Here is a 9,939-nt window from a genome sequence, read left to right as displayed (position 1 = left end):
CTTTTACAATCCCATTAGCAGAGAGATTTTTATATTAATAATATTAATATAAATAGTGATTTTATTTATGATTAAAGATATTAATAATAATAGTGTTACAATTACAATTCAAATACAATTACAATTCTCTATGTGATTAATGGTATCTCTTCGCTTTCCTTTGCTTCGCTTCTCTCTTTGCTTCGCTTCTCTCTTTGCTTCGCTTCTCTCTTCGCTTCTCCGCTTTGCTTCTTGTCGCTTCGCTTCTCCTTCTCCTCCCTTCCTCTTCTTCTTTGTCTTTCTCTTTGTTCTTCTACTGCCTCCAGCGTTGAAGGCAAAACTCTCTTATTCTTTTCCACGTCTCACTAGAAAAAGGAGAGTCTCAAGTTGTGACTTGTGACCTCCAACAGACTCAAAGCTGCCTCCTCCCTGGATTACTCTGGCAGAGGCCAGCTACAACTGTGACCTCAGGCACAGCAAAGGCGGGAGTGCCAGTACCTGTCTGTTGGCCCAAGCGGCCGGGAGAAGTTGTTCATTACGGCCCCAGTGTGACGGCGGGTGAGGATGACCACCGCCTGGCACAGGAAGGGCAGGAACGTGCTCTGCTGCGCAAACGAGGTGATGCTGCGCAGGATGTAGAGGATCGGAGGCACCTGAGAGAAGAAGGGGAGAAAGAATGACTTGCTGCATCCTGCACTCTGCAGGGCCTAGCCATGTGCAATGGCCAGAACAAGTCCAAGACACGTGGCAGAAAGTCTCTTACGTTCCAACTGAGGTCCTTCCCGTGCATCTGCAGGAAGGTGGTCATCCACTTCCCAGCAGCACGCACACGCACTCCGTTGGCTTTCCGGATCGTCTCCTTGATGGCAGTCATGAAGTCAACGGTGCGTTCTAGGGGGAAGTTCCTGCACACGATCTGCAGAGAAATGAGAAGCGGGAGAGATCCCATCACTGCTCTGCTGCAGCTGTCTGTACCCTGCTGTTGATACGGAAGGCGGTTGAGCCTTCTCTCAGCTTCTGCACCCATGGTGTTTGCTTACAAGCAAAGCCTACCTCCCAGCAGCCACAGTCACACATGCACACGCACACACAGTCACATACACACACACAAACGCAGGTCATGGCATCAGCTCCTTGCTCTGGGTGCCTGAAGGCCAGACGTAGCTCAGAGCCTCCTGCTACTGGCTGAGAAAAGCAGTCTCAGGGTGACAGCTCATTTTGGAAATGGTGTCAGAGGCTGGGAGCAGCACAGGGCCATGCAGAATTCTATGGACAGAGATCCCACCACCCCTTCTTGGGTTCACTTACTCTTGCCATTTTGGACGTGGTCTGGAGCTGAGAGGCGATGCTGCAGGCGTGCAGCCCCTCGCACAGGCTCTTGATGTCACCCGTCTCAATGACTGTGTTGACTGTTTTGGCTGGAAAGAGCACAGGGAGAAAAGGGAAGTCATGCTTCTGGAAATAGGACTGCTTTCCACGGGGGAAAGACAGAGAACAGGATGGGGACAAGAGGTGAACCGTGCACGGTGCCTCTCCCACCTGTCAAGAGGGCCCAGCCCGTGGGGCTCTGGTAGTGCTACGGAGGAGGGCAGAGGGCTGGAGCACGCCTGCTCCACTCACCTTGGATTCGCAGAAGGGAGCTCAGACAGGTGACGGCCAGCTGGCGGGATGCAGGCATGGGGTCACAAGTCAGAGGCGCCAGCAATCCCACCAAGGAGCCAAAGTGCTCACAGGCATCTCCTCTCTGCAGGGGTGAGAAGCAGGAACAAAGCTGTAGACGGCCCCAGCTCTCTCTAGCTTCTCCCATCTGTGCCTTTCCCATGCCGTGACACAGCATGCACAGCTGGGCAGAGCTCACCTTCAAGCTCAGGGGCACCGGGGAGGGAGCAGGGGGCATGCGGTGGGGCTCTTTACTCACTTGAAGCTCTTCACAAACAGACAGCAGCTGGGAGCAGGTCTGCAGGGCCCTCTTGCGCTCCCACACATTGCTCGATACCATGGATTTCTGCAGGACCTGGGGTAGAGCACCTGTCTCACTGAGGACGTCTTTTCCTTCCCTTCCTGCCACCCCTCTCCCTGCCCCTCCTTTCCCAGCCCTTTCCCCCAAGGCCTCCCGCCTCACTGAGCACCGGCTCTGCTGCTCCCGCAGCACATACTCACATGGACTATGTTCTGAAAGAAGCCGCCGCTGGGCTCTGTCTCCAGCAGGACCACCATGAGCCGGCCCAGAGCCTTCAGTGCTGTTTGCTGAAGCTGAAAGCAGAAGAGGGGAGTGACGTGTAGCACCACGGCTGCTGCCAGAGCAGAGGTTGTGTGTGCTGAGGTATGTAGGGTTCCGACCGAGAGGTGGCCGGGAAAGTTACGGCAGGTTACCTGCAGGTACTGTGCTGCTTGCTGTGACTTCCTGATCTTCAGCATCATCTCTGCTGAAGGATATGTCACGATGTTCTTGCAGCACAGGACCAACATCTCACGCATGTCTTTGCTTTCGAAAGAGGGCTTCAGCTTGCTGAGAGGAGGAAAAAAGGAAGAGAAATCAGAAAGGGCCTTTACCAGTGCTCTCCAGACTGGTTCAGACAACATCTGAGTTTCTCCCAATCAACAGCTACAAAGCCAATACCCCCAGCTCATGTTGCTGAGCACTGCCTTCAGTTCCAGCAGCGCCCACCTCCTCCCCAGCAGCAGTGAACCACCTCCCGCTCTGGAGGGAAGGAGACCCCAGCTCTCCCTTCTCTTCCCTGCCAGGGGACAGGAGCACCAGGGCCTTGCTCCCTGCCCAGAACCTCAGCTTTACTGGGCACAACAGCCCAGCCGTCTCTCCTGTAGATGTGGCTCCTCCCTCCCTGCCCCCTCCGGGCCCTCAGGAGCTACCTAAAACGGGGACCACTATCCTGCCTTGCAACCTCAGTCCTTACCTCAACTGCTCCAGGGCCAGAACCACCTTGAGAGGCACTGGGGAGACAGGCATGCCCAAGTAATACTTCTTCATCAGGTCCTGCAAGTCCCGGAGAGACAGTGTCAAAGTGGGCAAGGGGCACACAAGAGCTGTTCCACCCGGCCCCAAGACAGGCACAACTGCCACACACCAGCCCCATCACTTTCCCATGGAAGCGCTGCAGGATGCAGCAGCTGGTGCACCCAGCCCGCTGCCCAGCCGCTGCCTGCCAACACCCAAGGTCCCCACCAGCTGGAGACGTGTGGCTGCTGGACACCTGCATGCCCCCAGGGAAGCGAGCCTTGTGGCGCAGCCCAGAGCTCCTCTGCAGACAGCCCTGTCTCCAGGCACTCACCATCAGGATCTCCAGCAGCTTGCTCTTCAAGGAGGGGTTAAAGCTTGCAGAACCACCCACAGCTTGGTAGGCAGAGCTGCAGTCGGTGATGCTCTGCACCAGCGCGAGGTTGTTCTGCAAGTCCTGAGGAGCAAGAGAGAAGAACATTCTTTGAACTGCGGGAAGGGACAAGGGCTGCAAGGGACACACGGGGAGACAACACTAAGGGAAGGGCTTGGATCTTCATGTGGACACAAACCCTTCCCCAAGGGACTTTGGAAAGGAAAGGCCCATCTCAGCATCCCCCCATGTGGAAAGGCTGCAGCTGGGCGCTCAGACACCCTGGCATGCTTCTTTGAGCTCTCACCCGGCAGCTGCAGCTGTAGAGCATCAGGACGTTGCCCACGATGTCTCCCTCCAGGTGGGCGAGCAGCTGTTGCTTGGAGGCACGCAGTGCCACGCTGCCGTGGGCCAGCATGAGAGCGCTGCGTGTGGCATGAGCTCTCGTGCTGTCCAGCTCCATCTGTGTGGGAAGAAATGCCTTGAGACACTCGCTAACGGCCCCCAGTGCCCCGCGATGCACCTGGGCTCCCAAGGCAGGAGCTGCAGGGAAAACAAGGCAGAAGAATGCCAAGATGGAAACCCGTAACGCTTTACCTTCTTGCGCCTGGAAATCCTGGCATTGCGGCCTTTGCACAGCCTGGACGCAAACATGGTGAGCGTGGCCAGGACTGTGTGGAAGTTGTTGTCAGCAGCATGGCTGAGAAGAGAGACGATTCCCTGCACAAAAGAACAAGGGGCCGTTGGCACAGGCCTGAATCTACAGGTCCTCTCCTGAGCAAAATGGCAGCAGTGCGGAGGTTGAAAGGCCTGGAGCAGGGCCAGGAGAAGGCCTCTGCCCCACGGCCAGAGCAGGGATGCTCGCAGGAGCTGGAGGAAAGGAGAGCTCACCTGGGCCTCACGTGGCTCCTCCGCGTTTGCCTCCTCCAGGTGCTGCAGCAGCTTCTCCTGCACGTGGAGGACTCCCTGACAGGATCCCAGCACTGTGCCCAGAGCCTTGTACAGGAACGACTGCATGGGAAGGGCAGGAAGAAGCTGAGATGTGGCAGCAGCTTAACGTGCTGGGGGAGGGCCAGCTCCCACGCTGGGAGTCGCTGAGAGCAGCTGCAGGGCCCAGCTTTAGCCATCCCCGGGCAGATGGCAGGGAAAGGCCTCTGGGGGGCACAGACTGGGAAGCAGCATCAGCATCCCGCGTGGGCAGAGCACCAGCCGCAGCCCCAGCCCCAGCTGGACACCTGCAGCTGCACCGCTGGGTAGAGCCGGGGGGAACTCACCTTTTCTGCAGAGCTGCTGGCAGAGCTGCTCAGCCGCTGGCTCAGCTCACTGCTCAGGGCCTCGATCCATGCCTTCTCCTCTATTGTGTCCAGCGACGCCTTCAGGAACTGTTGGAGAACAGGAGAAGACGATGTTCCCTTGCCCTTTGCCTCTTCCCTCACTCCCAAGTCACCGCAGCCCTCTGGGGAGAGGTGCCTGGAAGAACAGTGCCTCTCCCAGCTCCCCCAGCGTTCCCTCCGTTAAAGCCGCCCGCCCTCTTCTCCTAAGACCCCCCTGGGCTTGGGACAGAGCGGAAGAGGCAGCGCCACAAAGGCGTGCGGCCGCTCCGCAGCAGCGCTTGAGAGGCTGCTCCTGCCCCACAGTGGCTCACGTGGGAGCGGGGCTACTTGGGGCAGGCAAGCACTTCTCTGCACCGCGCCTCCCGGCAGTGCTGTACCTTTAGCAGACGGCGCTCAAACTCGGCAGTGTCCGGGAAGCTCTCATCTTTCCCTGCACAGCAATAGGAAGACAAAGACCCTTACTTGGGATCAAGGCACAGAAGAAGAGCTGCTGCAAACCTGGCTTGGCCTGGGCACTTGACACTGCCAAGCTGGGACCCGCACCCCCTCCACAGTGACCTGTCCCTCCCCACAAGCACTGCCTCCACTGGAACAGGGAACTAAGTGCTCCAAGGCTGCTGTCTGAGGGGACAGGAAGGGCCCATCCATGTCCTGGAATGGGCAGATCTCTGGTGGGATTGGTCCCTGGGCCTCAGTGCTGACTCCCAGGAATGGGAACAGCAGCAGAGCAAGAACTGGGCTGCAGGCAGTGCTTCCCCTCTGCCACTCTGCAGAGCTGCATTTTCACTCCCCCCCTTCCCTTCCCTGCCTCTGCCTCTTCTTCCCCTCCAATACTTTACCTTCAAGACACTGCAGCAGCAGGGGGATCTCAGTAGCCCACGTGGCCCCCACAGCCCTGTGGAACCTGCTGTGGAGATTTTTCATCAGCAGTAAGGCAGCAGCTTGGAGTCTGCTGCCTGCTACAGGGCTGCCTGCCACCACCTGAGCGAGAGCAAGAAAAAGCAGGGTCACTTCTGCAGCAAGAGCAACGGCTTCCCCCCAGGATGGAAGCAGCTTGACTCTTCTCTGGCAGGCAAGGAGCAGCCAACAGCTCTGCCCATGGCCATGCTGCTTCCTCGTGGCACCGGCCTCTGGAGCATCTACTCACCAGCAGTCGTGCCAGCAGTGTCTGGGGCGTCAGCAGTGGGCCTGCAAAGAGGAAAAAGTGCTGAGTAAGACTCCAAGACACTGCGTGCCCAGCCATGCACACCTCCGCTGTCCCTTCTGGGTGCTACCACAGGTCAGCAGAGCTCACTGGGGGAGTTTTTGCTCCTACCTTGAAACATGGAGCTGACAAAATGGGGATCCAGGTGTTCTATTGGCCGTCCTGTCAGCTCCTCTCTCTCAGCCAGGGCACAGACACAGCGGGAGACTGGGATCAGCATGCCTGTGTACTGCGCTGGCACCACAAACAACAGCAGCCGCGGCCACAGGAGCTGTAGGGAACGAGGCAGTGGAGCAGGTCAGCATTCCTGCCTCTGCTCGGAGATGAAGAGGACTCTGTGAATTTCCCCGAGTCCCGTGTGCTTCAGAGCACATTGGAGGAGAGACCTGGGGTCTTGGAATGGGACGAGGAACACGGGGAGCAAGGGCAGGGAGCAGCAGCAGGGCAGAGCGTGACTTACTTTGGACATCCCTCTCACAGAGACGTCCAGTGATCCCAGGATGTCCATGCACAGCTCCTGGAGAGCTCCTTCTTCCTGGGCTTCCCGGGCAGAAAGGTCTCCGGCTGCCTGCACGACAGTGGTGTTGAAACACTGGTTATGCTCAGCTCTCAGGAGCCTCTCGGGAGGCTCAGGTGCGGCCCCAGCGGTGCTTCTGTGCCACCCTCCGAGCAGCACGGGTCTTCCAAAGGAAGATGCTGCCCACTGCCCTTACCCTTCTTCCCGTGGCGCGGCTGAACTCCCTGAAGATGTGCCCCACCACATCCCAGGCTGAGCAGCTCCGGGTGTTCGAACTGAGCAGATCCTTGATGAAATAAAGAACAGCCGTCCTCACCTGCAAGGGGTCAATTATGGGTGTGATTTTCCTGGTCAGAAGGCAAAGGGAAGCCAGCTGCTCATCAGGGCAGCCCTTTGGGCATGAGCAGAGAATCAAGAGCAGAGGAGAAGCTTTGGCTTCTGACGTGAGGGCCAGGCCTTAGCACCAGGCTGTGCGCTTTCCATGCACAGCACAGGGACCTGCCCGCTCCACTCTGCCTGCTCTCCCCACAGGAGCCATCATGACCGTGTGGCCAATGCCCCAGCACCTCTCTAGTCACCCCAGCCCTGCCCGTGCTGGCAGCAGCATCACCACCCCGACAGCGCTTTCCCTTCCCAAACCAGCTCACCCGGATGCTGGGGTCGCTGCACAGACGCTGCACAGCCTCGACGACCTGGGGCAGCATCTCCGTCATCATGGGCTCTGCAAGAGATGCACAGAAGCATGAGCGGAGCCACAGCGCAGATGGCAGAAGGGAGCCCTGGCAGTGCCAAGGCGTGGTACTGACCAACCCGTGGTACTGACCATCAGAGCGAGCCAGAGCACCCAGCAGACCCAGGGCTGCCACGCATCCAGGCTCCCAGTCATCGCCCAGCTGCGACTGCAGAAACAGGATGGTTTCCTCTGGGCAGATCCGGGCTGCAGGGAGGAAATCCCACGCTATGTTAGCAAGAACCTCACGCCCATGCCTGAGGTTTGTGAGAGAGGTTTTGGCCAGGGCAGCGCCAAGCATGGCCAAGGCTCCTCTCCTTACCCTGCAGCATGATGCAGTGGGTCAGCTGTGCACGACCAGCCTCGCTGTGCTGCTTGCTGTCGTCATAGAGCTGTGGGAACAAGGTCCATTTGATACAATCACATCAGCTCTGAGGACGGAAAAGACACTGTGCTGCCCGCTCTCGTCTCCCTGGGCACTCTCGGGAAGAGGACAGGCAGACAAAACCCAGCCCGCCCCACAGCATCCCCGGGAGTACATGCACGGCTCTGGAACAGCCTTGAGCATGCAGGAGCTAAGGCTGAGCCGCCTTCTTCAGGGGCTCGGACCTTTGCAGTCCTCTTGAGACTTAGCCACAAGGGAAACTGCTGTGGGCGCAAGGATAGGCTCCCCTTACCTGGTAGAACACGGCACTGGTGATGTCCTGAAACTTGTCCCTTGGAATGACAGACTCAGTGCCCCCTAAGGCCTCCAGGAAGACTGTGAGGCTCTGCAAGAAACCAGGAGAGGAAGAAAGGGATGAAGCCACTTGCAGGAGTGGAGAAACTGTTTCCCAATTGTTTCTCTGCAGGGAGAAGCTCCTGCACAGGCGTTCTTGTTTATCCTCCACCACCCAGCAGCAGCAAGAGAGTCTCTCTGCTCTCCATGGAACCGTGTTTGGGCATCATTTGCAGGCATTTCCCACCCAGCAGCCCACTTCTCCCCCATCAGATGCAACTGGCTGTGGTCCCCCCAGTTGTTAGCATAGAGCTCCTCAGGCACTCAGAGCCCCACCACCCAGGTGGTGGTGACGAAGCTTCCCATTCCCAGGAGATGAGCCCCAGTGATTCTTGGTTCCCTCCTGGCTCCTATCTGGGTTGTTCCTTGTCTGACTGAAGAGCTCAGGAAGCCTCAGACCTCCCTTGAACACCCATCCCTTCTTTCTCCAAGGGCTCCCCACCTCCTCCCTGCATGCCCCTGACCCCTCGTGGCACTTGCAAGGGCCCCACGTCCACCCTGAGCCCTGCACAACGCCTCACCTTGGCCACCCTGCAGGTGTCTTGGATCTCCTGACACGGGTGAACGAGCCAGAGGAGCTGCTCCCAGACGTGCTCTTGGTGCCGCTCCTCTTGCAGGAGAACCTCCAACATGGCAGCCACAGCCCCAAGGACGGCCTGTTTGTCCTGGAGAGGATGGCAGAGGCCCGGCATCAAAGACTGAAGGTCTGCCCTTCCTACACAGAGGGCTTTCCCTTCCCCTTCCCCTTCCCCACACCCCCACGCCCAGCAGGAGATGGGCTCGCTCTGGAGGGCAGGCAGCTTTTCCCCATCCCCTCATCCCCAGCTCTTCCTGCCACAGTGCTGTGACATGCAGCTGCTCCCTGGCACAGAGCCACTTCAGGGCCCTTTGCAGAGCCAGCCCACTCCCTCTCATCACCCCTCAGCTCTCAGCCCACTGGGCACAGACAGAGTTGCCGACATGGGTGCCCCTGCTGCCATCCTGGGCTGGGAATGTGGGGATGCAGCAGTGCTCACCTGTTCCTCCTGGCAGTCCTGCCAGTTCCACATCACGGAGAAGAGCAGCTCATGAAGGTTCTCATAGATCTGCTCTTTCTCCATGGCAGGCCAGGGGCATTGCGTTCCTGCGGACAAGTGAATCTTCACGCCATCCAGCCACTGTTTCACAACTGAAAAAACATAACAAAATACTTAGACAATAATAAGACTATTTTTTTGAAAAAGGGAGTGAGAGAAAAGGGAGCCTGTGAGAGTCAGCAGCAGGGTGAGGTGCAAGGGCTGTCCTGAGGCCCCCTGCTCTGGGGCCGGCACTCACCAGCACAAGCGACGCGCAGGATCTGGCCACTCTTCACCTGGCCCACCACACTGCGCAGGCCTGCCAGCATCAGCCACACAAAGGGGATGCACTGCGGAGCTGCAGAGAGGAAGGAGAGGGCCACAGTCAGAGTCCTGGCAGCGAGGGAGGAGGGGCTGCAGCCCTGCATCCCCCAGCTCAATGCAGATCACACGCGGAGGGCAGAGACCCCTTTCCCGGCTGTTATAGGTGTCAGGAGGTTGAGGGTACTCTACCATAGGTGCTGAAGAGTTTGCTCAGGGTGATGAGCACCGACTCCTTGCACATGTCCCCCGTGGCCTTCAGGTGGCTCTGGAGCTCAGCCATCACCAAGGTGAAGTGCGTCCGAGCCAGAGCCACCAGGACATTGCTGGCAGCTGTCTTGACATTGCTGGTCACGCCCTGGAAGAGAGTCACTGGTGACGCGCGGCCCAGGAGACTGCCTGAGGCCCTTGGAAGAGCAAAGCCACCACCATCCGCCAGCAGAACACCAGCGTGGGCAGGCGGTTCCCTTTGCCCTTGGCAGTGAGCCCTCACCTGGGCTGCCGTCAGGTCCCGGGACACCTCTGCCAGCAGCCGGTTCACCACTCCGCACGGCGGGCGGCTGCTGTCTTGGCACAGGGCGCTCTCCAGCTCACAGTACGCCTGCGCTCGGTCACCCTGGGGACAAGGATCAGTCACGCTCGCTTTGCCCGCTGCCACCCATCGCTCGGTGGATGTGCTGCCGGGCCTGGCA

The 9,939-nt window shown here is 58.6% G+C and overlaps 1 protein-coding gene across 1 annotated transcript; it reads right to left on the bottom strand.

Moving 5' to 3' along the window:
• Positions 1 to 270: 270 nt before the first annotated feature.
• On the bottom strand, positions 271 to 9,354 carry LOC128090678 (maestro heat-like repeat-containing protein family member 2B). Its single transcript, XM_052703144.1, has 27 exons — positions 9,186 to 9,354; positions 8,888 to 9,039; positions 8,393 to 8,536; positions 7,771 to 7,863; positions 7,416 to 7,485; positions 7,187 to 7,300; positions 7,011 to 7,084; positions 6,560 to 6,679; positions 6,307 to 6,414; positions 5,958 to 6,117; positions 5,790 to 5,830; positions 5,482 to 5,623; positions 5,020 to 5,072; positions 4,583 to 4,690; positions 4,200 to 4,319; positions 3,906 to 4,028; positions 3,616 to 3,771; positions 3,270 to 3,392; positions 2,895 to 2,974; positions 2,353 to 2,488; positions 2,140 to 2,232; positions 1,898 to 1,993; positions 1,600 to 1,723; positions 1,288 to 1,397; positions 743 to 895; positions 478 to 632; positions 271 to 344 (listed from the first exon to the last, which is right to left on the bottom strand). Exons 1-27 carry the CDS (start codon positions 9,352 to 9,354, stop codon positions 293 to 295), a joined length of 3,069 nt encoding a protein of 1,022 aa, XP_052559104.1. The 3' UTR covers positions 271 to 292.
• Positions 9,355 to 9,939: the final 585 nt, after the last annotated feature.

This window comes from Tympanuchus pallidicinctus, unplaced genomic scaffold, assembly GCF_026119805.1.
Source record: "Tympanuchus pallidicinctus isolate F22 unplaced genomic scaffold, pur_lepc_1.0 scaffold49, whole genome shotgun sequence".
In the NCBI taxonomy this organism is placed as follows: Eukaryota; Metazoa; Chordata; class Aves; order Galliformes; family Phasianidae; genus Tympanuchus; species Tympanuchus pallidicinctus.
Note: the sequence above shows the minus strand (reverse complement) of the source record. Positions and strands in the feature narration are given on the sequence as shown.

What these genes read in the sequence shown, in the direction of transcription:
- LOC128090678 (XM_052703144.1), bottom strand. Translation starts at nt 9,354, where the DNA reads ATGCAGGGCTGCAGCCCCTCCTCCCTCGCTGCCAGGACTCTGACTGTG. An exon ending in AGGACTGCCAGGAGGAACAG is followed by an intron (nt 8,537 to 8,887) that starts GTGAGCACTGCT and finishes CATCCTCTCCAG; the next exon opens with GACAAACAGGCCGTCCTTGG. An exon ending in CCAGCAGCTCTGCAGAAAAG is followed by an intron (nt 4,320 to 4,582) that starts GTGAGTTCCCCC and finishes CTTCCCATGCAG; the next exon opens with TCGTTCCTGTACAAGGCTCT.